Source organism: Podarcis tiliguerta (genome assembly GCF_965153285.1).
Source record: "Podarcis tiliguerta genome assembly, chromosome: 10".
NCBI lineage: Eukaryota > Metazoa > Chordata > Lepidosauria > Squamata > Lacertidae > Podarcis > Podarcis tiliguerta.
The window spans coordinates 1,461,751-1,488,004 of record NC_139543.1 but is presented as its reverse complement, the minus strand read 5'-3'; the positions used below and the strand labels follow the sequence as shown (position 1 = coordinate 1,488,004).

At 45.0% G+C, this 26,254-nt stretch overlaps 1 protein-coding gene across 7 annotated transcripts in view; it reads right to left on the bottom strand.

Moving 5' to 3' along the window:
- CDC123 (cell division cycle 123) overlaps positions 1-17,800 on the bottom strand; it is a 59,457-nt gene extending 41,657 nt beyond the window's left edge. Inside the window, exons 1-8 of one of the 7 annotated variants that reach the window (XR_014502121.1) lie at positions 17,566-17,800; positions 16,916-17,036; positions 16,009-16,080; positions 14,784-14,844; positions 10,609-10,641; positions 8,518-8,613; positions 7,917-8,023; positions 287-335 (exon numbers count right to left, since the gene is read on the bottom strand). Coding sequence is in view for 6 of the 7 variants with exons in the window: in XM_083400021.1 (XP_083256147.1) it covers positions 287-335; positions 7,917-8,023; positions 8,518-8,613; positions 10,609-10,641; positions 14,784-14,844; positions 16,009-16,080; positions 16,916-17,036; positions 17,504-17,507 (543 nt within the window). In the remaining variant the exon portion in view is untranslated. Of the gene's footprint in view, positions 1-286; positions 336-7,916; positions 8,024-8,517; positions 8,614-10,608; positions 10,642-14,783; positions 14,845-16,008; positions 16,081-16,915; positions 17,037-17,503 lie in introns of all 7 variants that reach the window. The other 6 variants (XM_083400021.1, XM_083400023.1, XM_083400020.1 and 3 more) reach the window with 6 other exon arrangements.
- Positions 17,801-26,254: the final 8,454 nt, after the last annotated feature.

Sequence of the window (26,254 nt, the reverse complement as noted above, 5' to 3'; positions counted from 1 at the left end):
GGTACATTGCTTTCTTTTAAACAAAGAGGGAAATACTTAACATGGAGGTACAGCTTTTGTTCATGTTTGCATAACTAAAACATGGTTTAGGGCTATGTGGATAAACTCTCTCAGCAGAGTTTAGTGTCATTTTTACTAAGTATTTCAGGCTTAGTATTACATTCGATGCAGGAATCCTGGTCCACAAAACAAACTCTGGTAAGTTTCAAAGCAACTATTAAGCTGTCTTATTAAGCTCTCTGTGTAAGAACACACACAACAGTCTAGAAAAATAGTTTTCGCTTACCTCATATTGCAAATTGGGGTCAGGAGAATCATCATTACAATGGATAAATCTGGAAAAGGAAAGCAGGTGCACTAATTTGCTTTGAGACTAAGAACCATAAATTGACATGAAAACTTTGCCAATGGCATTCTGGAGCATGTTAAAAATCAAGAAGTAAAATCAAGATATGGAAAACAGCATTAGGCTCTCCTCCTATCATCAACTCATTAAAAAAGAAAAAAATAGTTATGTCTTGTAAGCAGAAAGGTTAGCACTCAAGGATATGCGCCTCCAGGAGCAAACATTCCTTGGGAATGCGCAGAACACAGTTCCTTCTTCTCTCCTTTCCCTACCAAGGCAGCCTGCTAATCTGAGGGGTGTGAAGACTGGGGCTGCTGAAGATATCACAGGCGCCACCTGATTGTGTTAGATGCTACAGGCATTATTCTCCATCTACAGAAGACCTATTTATTAAGGTCAAAATGGTTTCTAATCAGTTTTAAAGTCAAGCTTTTACTTACTTATTTGTATTTATTACACATACTTTGCTTTTCCCCACGGAGGTGGCCAGAGTGCATGGCCTGTTCTCAAATAGCCTCTTATTGAGGCAACTTACAGAGCTAAATCCATCTTGCTTTTAGCAGCATTATTTGTTTGTTTGTTTGTTTGTTTGTTATACATTCCTCACAGAGGAGCCCAGGGTGGCATCAGGTACTTCCAGCCAAAAAATACAGAGTGGAATCCCCCTGAAAGACCTAAATATTGTATTGAAGGGTATGGAGGAATTATTGCATGGAAGAAATAAACACTATTAATAACCACACACACAAACCGGAACATGCTCAATTTAATTATATGCAGCTTTACATATACTGGAAAAGTCTGTCATTGTTTACAAGCCCAGAACATCGCTTTGTTCACACAAAAGAGATTACACTGTGCAATTCTGTTAAACAGGACACTGTGTGTGTGCAATCCAAACACACAGGAGTTGTGGCTTTTAACAAGAGAGCCTGTTTCAAGGCATAATTTTATCAGGCAGGTGCTTGAAAAGCTGAGGAATCAAGGAATCAAGACATCCAGTAGAAAGCTACATTGATTTTACCCAGTCACTTCCTATAGATGCCCAGCCCTTGTTCCCAGACACTGCCCACTCATATTTCACAAGCGGCAGCATCCCTCTAGTATTTTATGCCAAGTTGGGTACCTCAGAAGTTTGAAATAACTTAGAACTGTTTAACAAAGAGCAGTCGCATAACAGAAGCAGAGGTGTGTCGACAGGGATACTGAAAATTCACACAGGAAAGAAATACAGATCACTGCAAGAGTCACCAAATACAAATCCATTAAACACAGAAACTTTTCAAACATCTCTGTGTTCCAGAGGAATAGGAAGTTGTGCTTTTAAAGTAACTGAAGTAACTCCAGGTCAAGTTATCTTGAGCCAGTCTTTATATTGTTCCTTCTATCTTTTTGAACAATCCTATTTTCTATTTCTTGTGGGTTCTCTTCTTAATAATTATTCTTGAGAAAGCTGTTAATCTACTTAGGTCTCAATTCTGTTCCTACATCTGGCAAGTAGCAATCATCTCAGTGGGAACATAGGAAGTTCCGTGACTGCCAACAACTATGCATTTTCTTTATATCTTTATGGTAATTGTAAATACTTCATTAAATCTGGTCACTCTTAAAATAAATTACATGAGAAAAAAATTAGGGTGGAATCCAACATTGTGTGATTAGACTTCCACCATGCACATTAGAAGTCTATTCTGCTGACAACCCTTAAATGCCAGTTTTAAGTACTGCATGACTATACCAATATCGTTATTTGCAAACAGAGTGACATTTTGTGAACAGCACAAGCTGATGATATACACAGAATACCAGCTTAGCGCAGAACATGGAGTGGGGACTTGGGATAGCTAACATGCAGAAAATAAACCAACTCCATCTCAAACTCTTGTTTTCATTGACGATATAATACTATGTTTGAAAAATATCAGCTTAATCATCACGTCTCTGTTCTGCAAATAGAATCATAGGATCTTAGAGTTGGAAGGGATCCTGAGGGCCTCCTATTCCCCACCCCCCGCAATGCAGGAACTTCAACTAAAGAGGGGTCAGAAAGGCTTACCGGGCATGGGCCGGATCACTCCCACGGAGATCCTCCATGGGCCGGGCTGGCGCAGTGCGACGCCAGAAATCGTAGAATCATAGAGTTGGAAGAGACCACAAGGGCCATCGAGTCCAACCCCCTGCCAAGCAGGAAACACCATCAGAGCACTCCTGACATATGGTTGTCAAGCCTCTGCTTAAAGACCTCCAAAGAAGGAGACTCCACCACACTCCTTGGCAGCAAATTCCACTGTCGAACAGCTCTTACTGTCAGGAAGTTCTTCCTAATGTTTAGGTGGAATCTTCTTTCTTGTAGTTTGGATCCATTGTTCCGTGTCCGTTTCTCTGGAGCAGCAGAAAACAACCTTTCTCCCTCCTCTATGTGACATCCTTTTATATATTTGAACATGGCTATCATATCACCCCTTAACCTCCTCTTCTCCAGGCTAAACATGCCCAGCTCCCTTAGCCGTTCCTCATAAGGCACCGTTTCCAGGCCTTTGACCATTTTGGTTGCCCTCCTCTGGACACGTTCCAGTTTGTCAGTGTCCTTCTTGAACTGTGGTGCCCAGAACTGGACACAGTACTCCAGGTGAGGTCTGACCAGAGCAGAATACAGTGGCACTATTACTTCCCTTGATCTAGATGCTATACTCCTATTGATGCAGCCCAGAATTGCATTGGCTTTTTTAGCTGTCCTCTGGACACGTTCCAGTTTGTCAGTGTCCTTCTTGAACTGTGGTGCCCAGAACTGGACACAGTACTCCAGGTGAGGTCTGACCAGAGCAGAATACAGTGGCACTATTACTTCCCTTGATCTAGATGCTATACTCCTATTGATGCAGCCCAGAATTGCATTGGCTTTTTTAGCTGCCGCGTCACACTGTTGGCTCATGTCAAGTTTGTGGTCAACCAAGACTCCTAGATCCTTTTCACATGTACTGCTCTCAAGCCAGGTGTCACCCATCTTGTATTTGTGCCTCTCATTTTTTTTGCCCAAGTGCAATACTTTACATTTCTCCCTGTTAAAATTCATCTTGTTTGTTTTGGCCCAGTTCTCTAATCTGTCAAGGTCGTTTTGAAGTGTGATCCAGTCCTCTGGGGTGTTAGCCACCCCTCCCAGTTTGGTGTCATCTGCAAATTTGATCAGGATGCCCTTGAGTCCATCATCCAAGTCGTTGATAAAGATGTTGAATAAGACCGGGCCCAAGACAGAACCCTGTGGCACCCCACTAGTCACTCTTCTCGTGTCTTGCACAGAAGTGATTTATGGAGCCGCGCAGCACTCGGGACTCACCGAGTGGAGGGCTCAGTTCGGGGGCAGCTCATGGGCTAGTTAAGCAACCCTCATGGGCCTTGGGCTTCCGGCCCATGGGCCTTAGGTTGCCAACCTCTGAACTAAAGCATCCAAGACAGATTGTCAGCCTACCTCTGCTCCAAAACCTCCACTGAAGAAGACATAAATACATTTGGTTTCTCAAGTGGCCTCCCATCCAAACACCGGGTACCAGGCTGAGATCAGCACAGTATCATCAAGGCTGCTGCATTATATGCTTTCAGACACCCTTGGGATAAAATAAAGATTTGTAGCCCCCCCCCCAAAAAAAATGCAAAGCTGACAGAACTAAATTTGAACTGCCCACCACAAGCTGTTCTCCAAGGAAAACTAAGTTTGTCAAATCTGCTGAAATCCTGAGAACATTAGTACAAATGACATTCTGTTTCAGCTAAACATTGCCCCCTTTTGGATGTTTAGCAGATGTGCAGTCCATCCATACCCAGCTTTAGTATGTCTGCTGGGCACCCCAAAACCCCTCCGGGCAAAACAGGCTGCAGAGAAACCTACTGGGAAAGAATTTTTCTCTTCACAGTTGAATGGAACTTCCCTCAGTTACCCAAGATTCTAATTCTGAGAACAGTTCTGGATTGTTTATGTCTTTGACAAAACAAACTCTGGGGCTCTCAATACGAAAGTTTTGTTTGTTTGTTTGTTACCTGGGAAACATTTAAAACGGTTTGAGGATGGTCAACTATCAGAACTTTTTTCTGAGCAGAGGATAGCCAGAGGTTGAAAAAAATGTTAGTTTATCTCACTAAATTATGAAGACAGTATTGAGCAGGCTGCTCACCTCTCCCAGGTGAAACAAGACCCTCATCTGGTGAAGAGCAGGCTGTGGACCCCGAGAGACTGGCGTGTCACACCTGAACCCCAAACCTGCATCTCAGACCAACTGCTTTAAGCTCTTGTGTTCCCCCATGAATCCTTGTCTGTGGGATCAACTGAGGCCTAAATACAGGGCCTGGGATCTGAAGGCCAAGCTCTTCACAGAAGATAGGGATCTGGTGGGAAAGGAGCGCAAAAGCTGTTTACGCACATCATGTGGCAAGAAGTCAACAGTTCAGAGATTGCGTGGGGATGAACACCTGCACCAGCAGAGGTGATGCCAGGAGACAAATTATACAGAACGTGACAACCGGTAACATTAGCAGGGGGACATGGACACGACCTTGAAGGGCTCACAGAACGTACTGTCGTAGCTTCACTTCCTCATGCACCAGTTCCAGCACACACTCATTAGGTCTGCCTGTTCCATCAACGAAGCCTCACCCTGGGCCCGTCAAAAGGTCTTGCTTCCATCTAAGGTCAGAAGGGCTGGCCATACCCTTCACCTGAAATGTCCAGAGTACACAGTGAGACCCTGTTGTTTAGCAATGATGCCCTGTTGTTGCTGGAGCCTCGTGGGCACATTTATTGTCATGGAGCCTGGATGGCAAAGTTATTGTACCAAGACCTTGTGGAATATGCACTTGTAGTTACTGCATTATCAAATAAAGCCAAGCTGTATCCTTTCCCCTTTTGTGGTCTGGATTTCAGTTCCAGATAGCATGGTCTGTATAACCTTTACAATTACATGTGTCTGTGTATAGAGGAGAATTCAAGGCACCTCGTCAGAGCATGGCTTCACTGTTGTGTTCTCCACTTGGAGTTGAGCTTCTATGTAAGATAAAGGCTCCACTGATACTTGCCACGGATACTTTAGCTGAGATTCCTGCATTGCAGGGGGTTCCACTAGATAATCCTTGGGGTCCCTTCCAACTCTACAATTCTATGATTTTGTTACACCAGTGTGGGATCTGTGTATCTAGGAGATTCAGGAATATGCACCTTAAGACCAGACAATATAGCTCAGTAACAATGGCAAAAGATTCTATTTCTAGTCCAGTAATTCTCAGGAAATGGTAACTTGTTTTTTAATAAGCCATTGTCATTTATTATGCAGGGTAGGAATATAAAATAATAATCATATATTTTCCATTAGTATTATGTTTCTTTGGAGCAGTTAAATTATAGTACTTTCTCCATGTCACTAAACAGAGACTAAGTGCTGCTTAAAAAGAGAAATAAATAAAATAAAATAAAATAAATCTATAAGCTGATTCAAATTAACAGGATATATAAATGCACCCAATTTCCACTTGTTCAGCGTTTTCCTTCCAAACAACAGTAACATTTCTCATTTTCTCTTGTCAGGGGTGTTGAAGCTTAATCAATATCTTAATTAATGAAGACAGGTCTTGTGGTTCAGCAGGGCTGTTAACTTAAGATCCTGACTAGGTATATTCATGCAAATTTGGAAATGTCATGAAAAAAGATCCTACATTCTGTCCCTTAATAGTTCCCTTTATGGAGGACTGTGACTGGCATGACCCTGACGCAGAGAATAGCATTCAGGGCTGTGTATAAGGCTGCTGTTCCACTCTCACAGCCAACTTCTGCTTGTGCAGCAGAACTTTTCCCTCCCCTCCCCGGACCCTCAACGCACCTTCAAAACTGCTCCAGAGGGTTGCGGGGAGCAGATTTGGGGGGCAGGCAGAGAGAAATGGGAAGTCCTACAGAGCATGTGCAACTTGGTTCATGCAGCACTGGATTCAACCTTCAGCTAAGAACTATGTGTAGCAGATTTCAGAAAAAAATCTAAAAGTCAAGAACTGTGCTAACTCCCCTAATCTGAAGATCTGGAGCACTTACCGTGCAAGCCTTTTCTGGATAGGACAGAGGAATGTCTGTTCTACATTTGAGTAAATTCAGATTGTTATTCTATCCACACTTAGCTGAGAGCAAGTCCCACTGAATCTGATAGGACTTGCTTCTGAGTAGAATGCACTGTTTAAGTTCCCCCAGTCCAATATTCCATCCCATATGTACTTTTACTTGCTCAGCCCTGGAGCACTCTCTTCTCTTATGAGCTCAATGTCACGTCCCGAGTTTTGATTCTTTGACATAAGGATGTTTTAATTTTAGCACATTTGCTGAGAGGTAGTTTAACTATTCAGGTCCACATCTTGAAAAAGAGATACATGTTTATCCTGTTTTCCAATGAGCCCTGTGTGAACATTATGCCCAATGTCTGCCTATATGGGAGGCAACATCCCAGACCTTCTCACGTTGCATGGACAAGGTTTGAATGCAAGTAGAACCCCATGAACAGTTGAGGACCCTGATAAATGCAGGACTGCTTTGCATAAAGCCATAGCTAAAATAAACTGTGTTTTAATGTGAACAAATGGCATGCTGGGGTACACTGCTCACTGGCCAACCTTATCCAACACCTGGAGGGTAGCACATTGGCCAACTCTAGCATAGGACTAGTGAGAACACTAGAACTACCTTCTGGGATCAGACCAAAGGTCTCTCTGATCCAGCAATATGCTTCAAATGGGCCCACCTTAAGGTAAGAACTCTCCTTTGTTGTCCATCTTTAGCACCTGGTAATCAAGAAACAGACTGCTTCTGGCAGTACAATATGGAAAACGAAACTAATCTTATATTTCAGGGGTGGCTCTCCAGAGGTTGCTGATCTCCAACTTCTACCAGCTCCAGCCAGCATGGACAAAGCCAAGGGTGATAGGAGTTGTAGTTGAAGAGCATCTGAAGGGCCACAGGTATCCCACTCAAGTATATTGCATTACAATTGTGGTGATCAATACTTGCCTCTAAATATGTCAGGGATGATGGTGTGAGAGAGAGAGAAGTAGGATGACTCAAGGCTGAAAAGTGGGAACAAGAGAAATAACCTCAAAGTAGAATAAGGGGATCTGGTTAAGAGGGAGCAGAAAAATTAAGAGTGGGACCTGGAGTTAGTTGGGGGTGGGCAGGAGTGGGGTTTAGTAACCTGAGAAGCCAAGAGAGAGACAGAGACAGACCCAGAGAGAGAGAGAGAGAGAGAGAGAGAGAGAGAGATGGGTGGGTAACTGAAGTGTAGGTGGGTTCCCACAAGGCAAGACATATTGATAACAGCAAGAACCTTTATTGAACTACAGAACTGGACAACAGAAGCAAAGCAACTGCTTACATACATTTCTGGAGGCCTGGGCCACTCCCACTCCCAACGTGATTGGCTGTCTAAACTTCCAAGATGCAAATCATAAGTCAGAGTTTAAGGGCCAATGGCCGAAGCCCAAATCCTGAAGTGTTCTCTGACTGGATATCATGTATTGAATCAGAACAGGGGCTAATCTTTTTAAAACTTACGGTTGAGTGAAATCTCGAGTAATGAAGTCTGAACTCTTGAAAAGTAGGAAGATGTCACTGAGACATTTGCATTTCAGTGAACTATTCAATGCTATCCAGTAAGCATCCTAAAAATTAAAAAACAAACTTTATTTTAAGCACATTTTAACCAAACCTTGCACAGTGGCATCAAAGCTAGTCTGGGTAGAATACTGAATTCTGATGTGGGAAATCTAGATTCAGATCCTTCTTTGGTGCCAAGGAATGCTAGCATGCCTAGGATAAGAGACCATTTTTTAGCCCAGAGTACTTCACTGTGTTTGTGAAGATTAAACATGATTGCTCCATGTGCTCCACCCTAAGCTTCTTCAGTAAAGGATAGGATTCAAATGCGATACATAAACGTCAGCAGAAAATGCTGCGTGAGAGACAATTTTATTACATCCTTTGGCCATCCTCCCTTTCCCAAGCTGCTCTTAAGCATTGCTATACTATCTCCACTAGCTCTTTTCAGTGTAATTATTTTTTTCACTTCCCAAATAGCTCAAAGAAATAGTTATCCTTTATTTTTAAAAAATATATCATTAAATCATCTGATTTAGGATTTAATTCATGTTCTCACCCTTGGAGCACTCCAGTTAAGCTTAGGAAAGACACTGCCTCCCAGTGAGCCAATTGCTTCTTCAACTTTAAGGGCAAACTCAGGGAATTCTGGTGCCTAGACAAACAACAAAATGAGAAGCTTTTGAAAAACAAAATGTGTCCTGGGTTGAACAGATTTAGAGATGTTTGTGGGCTCTCTTGCATTTTTTATTTTCTTTCTCTTCATCAAATTGAATAAATTGTTTTGGGAATACGAAGCTATTCATAGACGGTGATAAACGACTTACCATTGAAGATGTCATGTTAAAGCCAGTATTTACAAATGTCATCCACTGTTTAGTTTCAGAGCACAGGTTTGATAAGCAAGAAGATTTCATAACTTTCCCCTTCCCTTCAGTTTTCATTGATCTAGATTCCCTCCTGCTTGTTGATTTTGAAATCATCTACAACCCAAACACTTCAACATTTATTTATTATTATGCAGAATGTAGGCAGTAATAGCAATAACTGAAATCAAACTATTCATATGAGGCAATGAAGGATAATGGTAACTGTAATAATGCAAAAGTGCTGTAAATTTTATTTACCCCACATTGTCTGTTGGCTATGTTCAGAGACACAAAATGGAGGGAACTACCAGGGGATAGGAGCGGGGGGAAGACCAACAAATTTCTCTTGACTTTCTGTGCATCCAAACCCACTTCCACTGGCTCTGGAGCAGGGGGGAAAGGCAGTCCCCACTTCCTCACTTCACTACTCATCACTGAGGCCCCAATCCTTCCGTATTTTTGCAATCTAATGCTCCATTGAATCAAATGTGCACCTCAATTTTCAAAACCTTGAAACAAAAAAGTATTTGCTGATGAATGTAAATGCGGCATTAAATCTAACGCACACTCTGATTTTCACGACATAATTTGGCCAAAAAAGGTGTGCATTACCATTGAGTAAATACGGTACTTCTCCAGGTCTGGCCCTGCTGTTATGCTTGTCAAGATGGCTGTAAGAGCAAGTGGGATGAAGGTGTTGAGCAAGGAGCTCAGACAGAACAAGAAAAGAAAAACTGGAAAGTTTCCTTCCAAAATTTCAGTGAGCTGAAAGTCACCTGCCACATGGCACATGGAGATGCTTAAGAATGCAGTATTGATAACTGTATGTCCTAGTTCTCTCATGGGATTCATACTTTTATCGGATGAAATTACCTCAGGAACAACGTGTGTGTATGAGGCCTTATCCATTTTGTAGAAAATACTGCTTGTTCATAGCTAAAGCAAAAAAAAAAAAAGGGGGGGGGGTTGACTGGAAAAGACACAAGATAGTGACTAGACGAAATTCATGGAGGTAAAGACTATCAATGGCTACTAGTCTGGTTCTACCTACACAGTCAGAGGCAGCAATGTTTCTGAATCCCAGTTGCTGGAAATTACGGGAGGGGAGAGTTGCTCTTGCGCCCGGATCCTGCCTGCAGGCTTCCCCCCGTCGCCTGGTTGGCCCCTGTGAGAACAGGATGCTGGACTGGGCGGGCCACTGGCCTGATCAGCAGACTCTTCTTATGTTCTTATTTGGTCTGACTGTTAATGCAGAACTTGACCCAAAGCAGTTATTTCTCAAAAATATATTTTCAACCACTTTATGTAAGCAAAGTTATCATTATGTTTTAAATACAATGCTATTTAATTTGATTAATAAGGTTGTACACACTTTATTTTTACATTTTTATTTAGTTTTAAATGGACTACCATGTCGAGCCATTGCCTTTTCTGGGAACAAGTAGAGTTTAGTTCAATTTCTAACCTAATGAAAAGAGTTCTTATGCAACTCTGGTCAGATAAAAGTTAGTACTAATGGCAAATACAATTAACCCTTCAGTATACATATTTTCCCAGCAGCTCAGCTGTATCTGATTAGACAATCCCTGAATTAGTACAATATGCAGATTCATATCCTGCCTTTTTTCAGCAACGAAACCCAAGACTGTGGTTTCCAAGTCATCACTCATCTAGGCACTAAAATCAGCACCAGAACTGCTTAAATTCAGGAAGATGGTGGCCTCAAATGCCTTCAGACCATTCACTGGGACAAAAAAAATTAAAGAAAAAAAGGGCCTTACCGTAAGTGTTGTAGTATTCTCATCATCAGACCACTGAAGAAAGAAAAGAGTTTGAAATAAATAAATCTGGGCATGTTTTTGGATTAGGTCCATTCAGATCATCGGGGGGCAGAAGGGACCACCTCCCTGTTCACTGCATTACGTGCAATGTAGGGCACCACTACCGCATCTGATAGGCTGTTGTCCAGGGAGAAGACACTCCCTCTCCTGAGCCAGTCTATTCCACTGTTGAACAACCTTTACTCCCAAGGTTTAGCTGAAGTTTCCATCCACTGACCTCAAGAAGCAGTTTGGGGTCACATGTGACCTCCAGACAGGAATATTTGGCTAAAATTGAGGTGGTGGTAGGAAATCTACCTCATCAAAGCTCTCTATTTGGAGGATTCCCAGCAGCTGAAGAAGGAGCAAAAAGGGTTTTTCTTATGTGTGTGTGTTTCTTTGTGGCCGATTAGCTGCTCTCCCTGTGCAAAGGTCAGAGGGGCAGGGTTTCTGTTGAGGCAGGTGATTTGCTGTGGGAGGAGCTTATCAGAGCTTACAGGGCAGCGGCTGAAGAAGGAGCCAAAAGGGTTTTCTTGTGTGTGTGATTCTTTGTGGCTGATTAGCTGCTCTCCCTGTGCAAAGGTCAGAGGGGGCAGGGTTTCTGTTGAGGCAGGTGATTAGCTGTGGGAGGAGCTTATCAGAGCTTGCAGGGCAGTTTGATCCATCTTTTAGATTTAGGGGAGCTAGTCTCAAACGTTTGTTGGGGGAGGCCTAGGTTTTTTTGGGGGGGTTATTTGTCCTGTCTTCACGCTTTTTATGATGCAGGACCGCTGTAGCCACCCCCAACGACACGTTCTCAAGATGGAGGGGGAGGGAACAGCTGCAGTCGCCTGCGGTTCCTGCGCAATGTTTGCCATCTTGCCAAAGGTTGCAGGCAGCTTTACCTGCAGCAATTGCATGTTGATTGCCCTCTTAGAAGACAAAGCCCAGCAACGGGAGGAACGTGTAGCTACGCTCCAAAGAATTAGAGAGCTGGAGCTCTTCTTGGAAGCAACAGAGCACACCGTCTCCACCAAGGAGGAGACAGGGGGCTCCCCTGAGAAGGAGGCTAGTTCACCAACACAGGAGCCAGATATATGGAGAAATGTGACTCAAAGAAGTAGGAGGCCCAGGTTCGCTCTGATTGTTTAGAAATACACAATCGCTTTGAGGTCCTCTCCCCTAGCATGGAAGACGAGGGGCAGACTCCATTTGAGGATCTCTCCCTCATTACAGTCGATCAGGTATATGAAGACGAGCAGCAAAGTCAGTCCTCAGGGAATGTGCAGGCAACCTTGGAACGGACAGCTCACGGAAGAACCCCGACCAAACCTAAGAGGAGGCGTGTAGTGGTGATAGGGGATTCCCTACTGAGGGGAACAGAAGCAGTGATCTGTGGGCCTGACAAGATGTCTCGGGAAGTGTGCTGTCTCCCTGGGGCTAAGATCTAAGATGTAACTGAACGACTGCAAGGAATCATAAAACCCACTGACAAATACCCCTTCCTCTTGGTTCATGTGGGAACCAATGACACTGCAAGCAATAGCCTTCAGAAGATCAAAAGAGACTACGAGGCTCTGGGCAGGAAATTGAAGCAATTAAATGCACAAATTGTCATCTCATCTGTCCTCCCAGTTGAACGACGTGGCCCAGGGAGAGAGGGGAAAATAGTGGAAGTGAACAGCTGGCTTCGCAAATGGTGTAAACAGAAACGGTTTGGATTCTTAGATCACGGACTGCAGTTTCTTGAAGATGGACTTCTGGCAAGCGATGGGCTGCACCTCACAACGGTTGGGAGGAATGTTTTTGCCAAAAATCTCAGAAACCTCATCAGGAGGGCTTTAAACTGACTAATGTGGGGGTGGGAGACAGTGCTCCTGAAGGTAGGAGTCTATCAATTGATGAAGATGATCATCCAAATGTCATAGACCAAATGGAGCAAACAGCACGCAGACCTAGTAGTGGGAGGAAAAAATCCTTAAATAAGAGACACGGGGGAATGACTAATGGACTTCAATGTCTGTACACTAATGCGCAAAGCATGGGAAATAAACAAGATGAGCTTGAGTATGAAAAGAACTGGCAGATGTGATCTCAGAACCACTGGCAGTCATCTTTGAGAATTCCTGGAGAACAGGCGAAGTCCCGGCAGACTGGAGGAGGGCAAATGTTGTCCCTATTTTCAAAAAGGGGAAAAGAGAGGACCCAAATAATTACCCAGTCAGTCTGACATCAATACCAGGGAAGATTCTGGAGCAGATCATTAAGCAAACAGTCTGTGAGCACCTAGAAAGGAATGCTGTGATCACCAATAGTCAGCATGGATTTCTGAAAATTAAGTCATGTCAGACTAACCTGATCTCGTTTTTTGACAGAATTACAAGCCTGGTAGATGAAGGGAACGCAGTGGATGTAGCCTACCTTGATTTCAGCAAGGCAATTGACAAGGTGCCCCATGATATTCTTGTAAAGAAGCTGGTAAAATGCGGTCTTGACTATGCTACCACTCAGTGGATTTGTAACTGGCTGACTGACCGGACGCAAAGGGTGCTCATCAATGGTTCCTCTTCATCCAGGAGAAGAGTGAGTAGTGGGGTGCCACAGGGTTCTGTCTTGGGCCCGGTCTTATTCAACATCTTTATCAACTACTTGGATGATGGACTCAAGGGCATCCTGATCAAATTTGCAGATGACACCAAACTGGGAGGGGTGGCTAACACCCCAGAGGACAGGATCACACTTCAAAACAACCTTGACAGATTACAGAACGGGGCCAAAACAAACAAGATGAATTTTAACAGGGAGAAATGTAAAGTATTGCACTTGGGCAAAAAAAATAGAGGCACAAATACAAGATGGGTGACACCTGGCTTGAGAGCAGTACATGTGAAAAGGATCTAGGAGTCTTGGTTGACCACAAACTTGACATGAGCCAAGAGTGTGACGCGGCAGCTGAAAAAGCCAATGCAATTCTGGGCTGCATCAATAGGAGTATAGCATCTAGGTCAAGGGAAGTAATAGTGCCACTGTATTCTGCTCTGGTCAGACCTCACCTGGAGTACTGTGTCCAGTTCTGGGCACCACAGTTCAAGAAGGACACTGACAAACTGGAACGTGTCCAGAGGAGGGCAACCAAAATGGTCAAAGGCCTGGAAATGATGCCTTATGAGGAACGGCTAAGGGAGCTGGGCATGTTTAGCCTGGAGAAGAGGAGGTTAAGGGGGGATATGATAGCCATGTTCAAATATATAAAAGGATGTCACATAGAGGAGGGAGAAAGGTTGTTTTCTGCTGCTCCAGAGAAGCGGACACGGAGCAATGGATCCAAACTACAAGAAAGAAGATTCCACCTAAACATTAGGAAGAACTTCCTGACAGTAAGAGCTGTTCGACAGTGGAATTTGCTGCCAAGGAGTGTGGTGGAGTCTCCTTCTTTGGAGGTCTTTAAGCAGAGGCTTGACAACCATATGTAAGGAGTGCTCTGATGGTGTTTCCTGCTTGGCAGGGGGTTGGACTCGATGGCCCTTGTGGTCTCTTCCAACTCTATGATTCTATGATTCTTGCTGCTGTAGATCTCCTCACCTCTGTGAGCTTTGGTGACACTGAATGAATGATAACGACAACTAGTGGAGTGTGCCTGAGCAGCTCATGGCACAAACTCTGAAAAGTATGTTTGCAGCTATCCCAAAGCCATAGGAGCAAACTCCTAGGGGTTAAGGGGTCTTTGCACCTCCAATAAAATATTTGAGCCCCCCGAAGTTGATGGGAATTGCCGTTCAAATGGTGACCATGCACCACATCATGAGATGGATTATGCAGGGCAGGGCTTACTTGCCCACCACCCCAATATTTTATTCAAGTTGGCAGCGCTGCGTAAAACTATCCTACAGTGGATGGGAAAGGCAGGTTTCAACATGAAGATAGAAATAATAATTCCATTTGCACTGCACAGCAAGTAAAAGCACATAAAAAGGGACTGGGTGTGTAGTGGGTGGAGAAGCAGGCTAGAGAATAAGATATTGCTTTGTTTTCCAATTCAATAGCCAACTTTTTAAAAGTAGAAGGGGAAACTTTGGGTTATAAGCTGGTAACGGTACCCGTGGGTGACACAGAAATATCAGTATACAGAGTTTGAGTATATCACAGTTTGTACAAACCTGTATTTCCTCTGCCGCTTCCCCATCCTCATCTTCTTGGGAACATGTTGGCGGATCTTCCCTAGAATAGAAGCAGGAAAACTGAAACCTATTAATTTCAAGTCACAAGGGTACAGAACTTGAAATAGCCTAACAAGTTGATAAGGTTTTACTTCTGCAGAATGCACTAATTTAAGGTGACTGGAGCTTTATAGAAATGCAAAATGTAAGCCCCGAGCCATATGCCACATAAACTAAACACAGAAGCTCCAAAATCAAGTAGCCATTTTCCCAACCAACAAGTCTTTTTAATTTATGCCATTGCTTCTCACATTTGGCCACCAGTAACTTTGAATTATGGTGCTGGAGGAGACTCTTGAGAGTCCCATGAACTGCAAGAAGATCAAACGCATCCATTCTTAAGGAAATCAGCCCTGAGTGCTCACTGGAAGGACAGATCCTGAAGCTGAGGCTCCAATACTTTGGCCACCTCATGAGAAGAGAAGACTCCCTGGAAAAGACCCTGATGCTGGGAAAGATGGAGGGCACAAGAAGGGGATGACAGAGGACGAGATGGTTAGACAGTGTTCTCGAAGCTACAAACATGAGTCTGACCAAACTGCGGGCGGCAGTGGAAGACAGGAGTGCCTGGCGTGCTCTGGTCCATGGGGTCACGAAGAGTCGGACACGACTGAACGACTAAACAACAACAAACTTTTGATACAACAATCCAGACTTTATATTTGGTTCGTATATGTGAAAAGAGTCAATTTGCTCCATTGCTTGTATGGTTAGAAAGGGCTGCAAATCGACTACGCAGAATTAGACAAGCTAACAGGAAGGATCCAAGACTGGTGGGATCAGAGGTTTACCGAAGACTGGACTAAATTTATGGAGTATTTGTAAAGTATTTGTGATGATCAGATTACGTTTGTAGGACCCAATACTCACACCAATAACTTTTTAAAACTTTGGACACAATAAATGTATTGAGGTTACATCTATGGTTTCTAATTGCATGCTGTAGCCACACTTGCAGCCAGAGCTAAAGACTACTATGAGAGCCATTATTCTACCTTTGTTTTAACACTATATTAAACATATGAATCAATTTACTCTGACTTTAAAGCCATGCCCACCACACAAGACAGGAGAGAGAAAAATGACTGAGGCAATTCTTTGAAGTATCAGTGAAACGCCAGAGCAATAATTTATAATGATCTTTAAAATACAAATAATTTCTTACCTTCCTGAAACCACCAAGGTTCCGTCATCCAGCAAATAATCTTTTACATTCTGAGGCAGTGGCAGTATGATACTGAATTGATTAAAAAAAACTAATTTAGGACAACATGAAAAACTGAAGACATAAAATATACCAGTTATCTATGTTCCATATAGATGTTGTCACTAAAGTGATTTAATAATATTAACGATATCATCTTAATACACACATTTTTTAAAAGGAAGAAAATCTCTTTTTCATCCAAGAATAAAAAATAAAAGGCAGAGAAGTGAGGGAGGGGAAAATGTACAAAGACTTTATTAAATAAGCAAAACTCATATAAACTCATTACAATAGTATTTTGTCTTTAAACTTGAAAAACACTGTCTCAAATATTTTAGTTTTATGTCACTACATACTAGAGTTCCCAGTCCCATGAGCCACTGAACTTGGTAACGCCAATCAGGCTGGCAATACAGGCTGGCTCTTTGCGGTCAAGGAGATTCACCAATATATTTGTTGTCCCAGTGAACAGCTTTTACTTTCTGCAATACATTTGCATGGACAAACAACGTGATATGGGCAATCACAAGCTAAGGCCAGCAATTTCCACAGTCACTAATGAGTGGCAGTCCACCCACCCACCCCCTTTCAAATCTGTACTGTGAATGTGGAATGAGCAAATATTCATAGGAAGTGCATTAACAGAACACAAAACAAAACAACCCTAATTAATAGGCCCTTATATGTGTGGGAGCCTTGGGGTGGGGCCATCACTTCTACCTATGTGGAGGCTGACATTAAGAAATGCATATTGTGTTCTAAATATTGGTCACGGATATCTTGATTTGAGGATGGGGAAGTTGAATACCCTTTCTTCATTCCTAGGCATTCAAGAAAGCCCTTGCCTCAAAGGATTCTCGCTCACCTGCGGATGGTCTGACTCTTGAAATGAGGGTACCAGCATGAGAACTGACAGTTCAGCACTTGCTCCTTCTTCATCCCTTTGCCTGGACGCTCCTTTGTTGAGGGCAAGGCTGGTTGGAGATCTAAAAGAAAGGAAATAAGGTACCATAATTCCCAAAGATACAGCAAAGCACCTTCACATAGCCAAGAAATTATCCTCTTGCCATCTGCACGTCCTCCTCCACCCAATTTAAAAAGTTAATCACCATTTTCATAATGAGAGCTATTGAAAGTGTTATTTGTTTAATTCTGCTTGGCGGCCAAATGCCAGTGATAAAACACAGTCCTGCCCTCAGGCCTGGAGTCTAAAAGGCATAACAAGAAAGGAAAACGAACTGGGAGGAAGGAGAAATGAAACCTGAGAAACTAATTCTTAGTGACATAATTCTTCCAGTGAACAGAACTACTACCAGGAGCGAGGCTGCGGAAAGCGACCCGCACCTTGAGGGGCCAATGAGGGCGACCCGAAGCCACTTCCTCAGGGGCGCTGACGTCATTAGCATCTTAAAATATTTATAAACAAATGAAACACGAAGCGCTTTGTCACTACTCATTTATTGGTAGTTTCTACCGTTCCGATCGCTTTGCCTCCTTTCTGGTAGCCGAACCCACCTGCCGCCGGGCTTCCTCCTTAAGCCCCTCTGCTTTTCTCATCTGCGGCCCCTTCCGCCTCCTCCAGAGCCTCGCTCCATCTTCCCGACCTCCGGACAGGCTGACAAGCCAATCAACAGGCGGGGCGGGACTCCAAGCCTTACTCCGATTGGGCCACTGCCATACAAGCGTCTCGGTGGCTCAATGAAAGGCAGCTTGGCTGGCGCCGCCCGCCCGATTGCCTTCAGCCCAGGAGGCTAGGCAGGCGAGAGAGAGAACCAATCGTCACAAAGCTGGTCAACAAAGCCGACTCTGGTTGGACCAGCTCTTTGGCAAATATTATCGCTGATCCAATCAATGTCAGGTATTGGAAGTGGCGGGCGGAGGAGGCGGAAGGAACTGCGTTCCCGGGTTATTAATAGAGATATACCGAGTGTAGATTCGCCATAGTTCTTGCTTTCCGGCTGGAAAGAGCTGCATTTAGAAAGCAGCAGAGACATTCAGAATTGAAGCGAGCGGCGGCTCTTCGACAGCAGCGGGGCTGAGAGGGGCGGACGCCGGCCCGCGGGGCGGGGGGGCAAGGTCGCCTCGGGCAGCTGCAGGATCTCCGGGCAGCGCCACTGCCGGGAGCCTGGCTCCTCCTCCTCCGAAGAGCCTCCCCAATCCTGCCCCTTGGGGAAGAGGAGCCACGGCTGGTCTCCTCCCACCCTTGCCAAGGACGGGGCTCCGCACCTGCCTGGAGTGATTCAGAGTGGACCTTTGATTCCCACTTCACCCATTGAGTAAGGTTATAATATAATAATAAAAAAATATTACTTATAGCCTGCCCATCTGGCCAGGCCTCCCCAGCCACTCTGGGCAGCTCCGAACAGAATATTAAAAACACACGAAAACATCAGACATTAAAAACTTCCCTAAACAGGGCTGCCTTCAAATGTCTTCTAAAAGTCAGGTGGTTCTTTATTTCCTTGACATCTGATGGGAGAGTTCCACAGGGTGGGCACCACCACAGAGAAGGTCCTCTGACTGGTCCCCTGTAACCTCACTTCTCGCAGGGAGGGAACTGCCAAAAGGCCCTCTGTGCTGGACCTCAGTGCCCGGGCTGAACGATGTGGGTGGAGATGCTCCTCCAGGTATACAGGGCCAAGGCTGTTTAGGGCTTTAAAGGTCAGCGCCAACACTTTGGCTTCATATAGGTGTTAAAAAGCATGGGGTAGAGGATGGAACCCTGAGGCACCCCACAAGTGAGAGCCGAGGGGTCTGAAGACTCATCCCCCAGCACCACTATGTGGACACAGCCCAGGAGGAAGGAACTGAACCACTGTGTAACAGTGCTCCCAGCTTCTCTAGACAGTCCGGAAGGATGTCATGGTTGATGGTATCAAAGGCTGCTGAGAGATCCAGCAGAACTAGGAAACAGCTTTCACCCTTGTCCCTAGCCTGCTGGAGATCATAGCCCAGCGCGACTAAGACAAGTTTCAGTTCCATGATGAGGCCTGAATCCTGATTGGAGGGGATCCAAATGGTCCGCATCCTCCAGGCATGCCTTGAGTTGTTCAGCAACCACCTGCTCAATCACCTTGCCCAAAAATGGAAGATTTAAGACTGGGTGATAGTTCAATTTTTTTTTATTAAGGATTTTTTTTGTTTTACAGTAGTAAGTGTAATGCCTCGTTGTTGTTTTTTTCCATGTGACATTTTTACAAATCCATTTCATTTGTTGAGGCATTAGGGGGAGAAGAAAAGAAGAAAAAAGAAAGGGGGGTGGAGAGAGGGAAGATGGATGGGAGTGGGGTCGGGTGGCGGTGTTTCTATTATGTTTAATGTATGTAGAGTTTGGGGTCAGCGTTGTTTGTGTTGTTCACTTGTGTTCCTTTGGTGGTGAGAGAGGTTGGGGTTGGCCTAGGGTGTGATTGTTTGCTTGTGATTGGCTGTGGTGATCTTTGTTTTCGTGTGTGAGTGAGGTGGGTGGGTGTTTTGGATCAGGTTAGCCATATTGATTTGTATGCTGTTGGTGGATTATTGTCATTGTCCTGTTGGGCTGTGTATGTGATAAAGGGGAGCCATACCAGGGTGAAGGCGTCTTCTTCTGTTTGTCCCCGTGTCAGTTTCAGTTTATTAGTTAATTTTTCTAGTAGGGCTGTTTCCCATACTATTTGGTACCATTGGTCCATACTTACTCCTGACAGGTCTCTCCAGTGTCTGGCTATGATGCTTCTGGCTGCTGAGAGTAGGTGGGTTATGAGTTCTTTGTGGTGTAAATGGGCATTGTTGTCTTGGAAGATGTTTAGTAGGGCCAATTCTGGGGTGATAGTTCAATTTTTTTAAAAAAAGAAGCGGTTTAATAACCACCTCTTTCAGCAGGTCTGGGAAGGCTCCCTCACAGAGGGAAGCATTCACCACGCCACGGATACCGTCACCCAGCGCTTCCTGGCTCTCTTTTATAAGCCAGGATGGGCAAGGATCAAGGAGACAGGTGGTTGGTTTTACTTGTCCAAGGAGCCTGTCCATGTCCTTGGAGGTAACAGATTGAAATTGACCCTTGACTAGACAGGACTCTAGACATGGCCCTGCTCCCATGGTGGAGTCTCCCTCTTTCTGAATCCAACCGACTTTATCTGGGGGGAAAACCTGCAAAATCGTTGCAGGAGATCTTGGGGTCCTTACCAGGCCCCAATGGCAAAGGTGGTTCCATTAAATTGTGAGCCACCTGAAAGAGTCTCCTGCTGCTGTTTTCTGCAGATGCAATAGAGGCGGTGAAGAAGGTCCTCTTTGCTGTTGCTATCACCACTTGGTAGGCTTGACATTGAGCTCAAACCTGTGTCCAATTCAGAATGAGTTTTCCACCACCAGTGCTCTAGCCGTCTCAGCAATTGTTTCATCACCCTTAGCTCTGGGGAAAACCACAGGGCTGTCTGGGCTCCATGCAATCAGAGAGGGCGCTTCGGAGCCAGACAGTCGATAACCCTGGTTAATTCCACATTCCAGCAGGCCACCAGGGAATCAGCTGAAAAGCCATCAACATGATGGTTCATTTGACCCTTCACCCCCCATTGTTCCTGATGTAGATCTTCACTCCATTCTATTTCCTGGTGGGGGAAGACACCATTTTGTGGTTCACCTCAGGTGCTAAAATATCCTTAGCCAGCTGTGGATGTGAGGTAGGTACAGACCCAGTTGTGAGATTTAGGACAGATTTGGGCGCTCTTGTCCTGCTCCTGCTCCTGCTTCCCCACAAGAGGCATCTGCTTGGCTGCTGTCAGAACAGGATCCTGGGCTAGGTGGGCAACTGGCCGAATCCAGCAGGGCTCTTATTATGTTCGGGTTGGAAAGTGGAGCCGCTCCAGTGGGGAGTTCACTGCTGCAGTCACGGAGAAGCCTTGAGCTCTTATTGACTCGCACACAGACGCAGTGTGTTAAATGGGCTTGTTTTTTTTTAAAAAAAAAAAAACTGAACAAAAAGCAAGCCACGTTTTCCAAACACTACGCAAGACCCGAATGAGGAAGAGCACGAAGTGGGGGAAGGGCGGGTTGACCAGGCAGTCAAAGCCGAACTAAAGTCCTGCGCTTCCCATGGTTATCTCTAGAGGGCGCTCTCTTCCAAAGTGAACCCGAAGCTGCTTCACCGAGTGCGAGTCTCCCGGTTACATCTCCGAGCACAAGGCCAAAGAGCAGCCCCGGAGGCTCCGAGTGCGCTTGCGTAGCCTTTACCCTCCGTTGGCCTCCTGCCTCGCGGCGCCGCAGAAGCGGGCAGCTCATTGGTGGAGCCGCCAGGCGCGCGCGGCCAGTCCGAAGCGCGGGATCGGAGGAGGTGCTTCCCCCGCCCGGCGGGGGTGGGTGGGCTAGATGACCCTCGAGGGCTCCTTCCCGCCCTCGGGTTCTGCCACACGGACTGCGGAGTGGAATCGCCCCGCCCGCCCCCCTCAGTTTTGAGCCCCTCGGGAGGAAACACCGCCGTCTGCGGGGCCAAAAACTGACGCCCTCGGCCCCGCGGCCAGGATCCCCTCCAGGCGGGTCTGTCGCTGTTCCCTTTCTGCGGCCTCCTCCTGAGGCAGCCCCGAAGGCGCCGGGAGCGAGCGGGTCTGGCCTCACCCCCCGGGGTCGCTGAGGGGCCGCCAGCCCAGCAGATCAGCTCTGAGCGAGCGCTGCCTGTGGGTCTGGATGCGTCCCCGTGTTCATCCCCCAGGAGGACTGACTAGGCCTCTGATCCAACTTTATTCTTCCCCTGGAGAATAAATGCCGCAAATGGCTTGCAGGGCAACTTCATCTAAAGCTATATTGAGAAGGAGCTATTTGCACATCTGGTTGGCACCCGTCTGTCTCGAGAGACATTGGAAGAGGGCACCAGGGGGGGGCAAAGTCAAACCGCTGAAGAGTTAACCGTGCCGCTGTGGCTGTAGAGACCAATACGGAAGAGACATGCTTTGTTGCAGCTGTGGCAGATGAAGGCATTCACTTGTGCTGCTGCAGATGCACCACAACATTTCCCCCCTCTGCACTCATAGGAATTACCTGTCTACAATACCATCAAATAAATGCAAATTTTGACAAAGGTAAAAAAAGAACGGATTTGAAAACAAAATTTCAGCACTAGAGAAGGAACTGTTACAAGACATTATAAGAATACATTATAAAAAATGTATAGGTTAATTCTAGTTTGGAATCTTAAGGACGGAGAAATAAAAAAGTAATGATAAAGTGGGCACAAGATTTAGGACACCCCTTAGAATTACAGAGAAATCATGACCTTGCAGAGAAATCATTTGCTCAGTTTGGGAATCAAAATGGTTTCAGGTCGGTCTTCCTGTGCTGATCTATGTACGTGCTTGGTTGGTACACTTATGAACATTACCATATATCTAAGACCTCAAAATTCCTATCTCACCCATTTTTTAAAAAATCTAATTTAAACATATCATATATTTGATGATACTATAACCGATCTGTAATTTGGCTCCTTACTTCTTCCACTGGTTTCAATCAAGGTTCACTCCCTGTAAATTCCAACAGATCTCTGTATCTAGCCCATTGTCTGTTTATGTTAATTCCCTTAATTGTGATTGCTTCAGTGGGGGAATACTATGATTGCAGCTTTAATGCCTGTTTAATAACTGCATTCAGAATTTCCCTGATGCTTTGGGGCTGTAAAAATATGCAGGAATTCACTTTGTTTGTTCTAGGTCATTACACTGTAGGCTACAGTACAAAGGGGCACTCTGTGTCTTGCATTTTAAAGTTGCAACTAATTTTGTGAGGGGCTTCTAAAATTTCAGTACTGTATAAAGCAACCCCACTTGTTTTCAGAGAGGTTTCACTCATATTAATTTAATTCTTTACTTTCTTTTATCTTTGTCTCACAATTTTTCATAAAATTCACTTAATTTTGGTGCTTAAATTGATACTCCAGTACCAGTTGGCATATATTATTATGGTTGTTGCAATCAGAAATCATATTTAAAAATTATGTCATGGTGCAATACTATGTTCTCATGCTTGAATCTCTTCAGCTATGTTGGTTGTTTATATTCTTTCAACTACTGTATATGATACTTTTGACAGTATCAAAGTCATCTTGGTACCGTAATTTGTACCCATTAATCATAGAATCATAGAGTTGGAAGAGACCACCAAGGGCCATCGAGTCCAACCCCCTACCAAGCAGGAAACACCATCAGAGAACTCCTGACATATGGTTGTCAAGCCTCTGCTTAAAGACCTCCAAAGAAGGAGACTCCACCACACTCCTTGGCAGCAAATTCCACTGTTGAACAGCTCTTACTGTCAGGAAGTTCTTCCTAATGTTTAGGTGGAATCTTCTTTCTTGTAGTTTGGATCCATTGCTCCATGTCCGCTTCTCTGGAGCAGCAGAAAACAACCTTTCTCCCTCCTCTATGTGACATCCTTTTATATATTTGAACATGGCTATCATATCACCCCTTAACCTCCTCTTCTCCAGGCTAAACATGCCCAGCTCCCTTAGCCGTTCCTCATAAGGCATCGTTTCCAGGCCTTTGACCATTTTGGTTGCCCTCCTCTGGACACGTTCCAGTTTCTCAGTGTCCTTCTTGAACGGTGGTGCCCAGAACTGGACACAGTACTCCAGGTGAGGTCTGACCAGAGCTTGCAAGGCAGCAGCTGAAGAAGGAGCCAAAAGGGTTTTCTTGTGTGTGTGATTGTGGCTGATTAGCTGCTCTCCCTGTGCAAAGGTCAGAGGGGGCAGGGTTTCTGTTGAGGCAGGTGATTAGCTGTGGGAGGAGCTTATCAGAGCTTGCAGGGCAGTTTGATCCATCTTTTAGATTTAGGGGAGCTAGTCTCAAACGTTTGTTGGGGGAGACCTAGGTTTTTTTGGGGGGTTATTTGTCCTGTCTTCACGCTTTTTATGATGCAGGACCGCTGTAGCCACCCCCAACGACACGTTCTCAAGATGGAGGGGGAGGGAACAGCTGCAGTCGCCTGCGGTTCCTGTGCAATGTTTGCCATCTTGCCAAAGGTTGCAGGCAGCTTTACCTGCAGCAATTGCATGTTGATTGCCCTCTTAGAAGACAAAGCCCAGCAACTGGAGGAACGTGTAGCTACGCTCCAAAGAATTAGAGAGCTGGAGCTCTTCTTGGAAGCAACAGAGCACACCGTCTCCACCAAGGAGGAGACAGGGGACTCCCCTGAGAAGGAGGCTAGTTCACCAACACAGGAGCCAGATATATGGAGAAACGTGACTCAAAGAAGTAGGAGGCCCAGGTTCGCTCTGATTGTTTAGAAATACACAATCGCTTTGAGGTCCTCTCCCCTAGCATGGAAGATGAGGGGCAGACTCCATTTGAGGATCTCTCCCTCATTACAGTCGATCAGGTATATGAAGACGAGCAGCAAAGTCAGTCCTCAGGGAATGTGCAGGCAACCTTGGAACGGACAGCTCACGGAAGAACCCCGACCAAACCTAAGAGGAGGCGTGTAGTGGTGATAGGAGATTCCCTACTGAGGGGAACAGAAGCAGTGATCTGTGGGCCTGACAAGATGTCTCAGGAAGTGTGCTGTCTCCCCGGCGCTAAGATCCAAGATGTAACTGAACGACTGCAAGGAATCATAAAACGCACTGACAAATACCCCTTCCTCTTGGTTCATGTGGGAACCAATGACACTGCAAGCAATAGCCTCCAGAAGATCAAAAGAGACTACGAGGCTCTGGGCAGGAAATTGAAGCAATTAAATGCACAAATTGTCATCTCATCTGTCCTCCCAGTTGAACGACGTGGCCCAGGGAGAGAGGGGGAAATAGTGGAAGTGAACAGCTGGCTTCGCAAATGGTGTAAACAGGAACGGTTTGGATTCTTAGATCACGGACTGCAGTTTCTTGAAGATGGACTTCTGGCAAGCGATGGGCTGCACCTCACAACGGTTGGGAGGAATGTTTTTGCCAAAAATCTCAGAAACCTCATCAGGAGGGCTTTAAACTGACTAATGTGGGGGAGGGAGACAGTGCTCCTGAAGGTAGGAGTCTATCAATTGATGAAGATGATCATCCAAATGTCATAGACCAAATGGAGCAAATGTAATAATGGAGGGATACAATCTATTTCAGAGAAACAGACCAGACAAGAAAGGAGGAGGAGTGGCGTTATTTGTTAGGGATGTGTATACGTGTGAAGAGATCCAAGATTTAGAACCTCAAAGCCAAAGTGAGAGCATTTGGGTCAAAATTAAGGGAGAAAAGAATAACAGTGACCTCATTGTGGGAGTTTACTATAGATCCCCAAGCCAAACGGAGGACATAGATGATGCCTTCCTGGAACAGATGGCCAAGCATGCAAAAGGAAGGGAGATAGTAGTAATGGGGGACTTCAGTTACCCGGATATTTGTTGGATGTTGCCCAAAAATACGCAGAATTCTTCCAGAGGCATATCTCCGAACCCCTTATTGTTTCAGTGGCGGAGTTGTCTGAACCAAATAGGATATTGGAGTGGTTCTCCCACCTCTCTGTAGATTTAACTAGCTTTTTTACGATGCCGACTCACCTGGTTAACCGAGATCAACCCAGGTTCGGTGCACCTTGGTTTGATTCCAAATGTAAGCAAGCTAGACTCTCTCTCTGTGGTATCTACAACAGATATAAATCTTCTGGAGCTGAAACTCTTCCCCCAGAGTACTTGCAGGCCAAAATTGCTTACAAACAGGCACAGAAGTCAGCCAAGCATGAATGGCAGCTAAGATGTTGGCAAGAGCTGATTGCTGCCTCTAAGCTTTGCAGCTCTCGTGGTTTTTGGAATTTAATCAACAAAAGATTGAGGAAATACCCATTGACGGTTATACCAGCCCCGACATGGGAACAATTTCTAAGAAAATATTTATCCCAGACAGTTATCTCTAACACTCATTCTGATACTCTTTCATGTCACTTACCCATATGGCCAGATACTGACCCGGAGGAAATAGTTGATTTAATTGCTAAACTGAAAACTGATAAAGCCCCAGGGCCCGATCTGATCCCGGCGGAAGCTATTAAACAACACCCAGCATGGTGGGCCAAAATTCTTGCAAAAATCTTTGATGCAATTAATGCCACGGGCCAGATACCTAGATCATGGAAGGAGTCCATCATAATTCCTATATATAAAAAAGGACCACCAGAGGACCCAGGAAACTATCGTAATATCAGTCTATTATCAATCATCGGGAAAATCTATACTCGCTTCCTGCTAACCAGACTAACCCAAT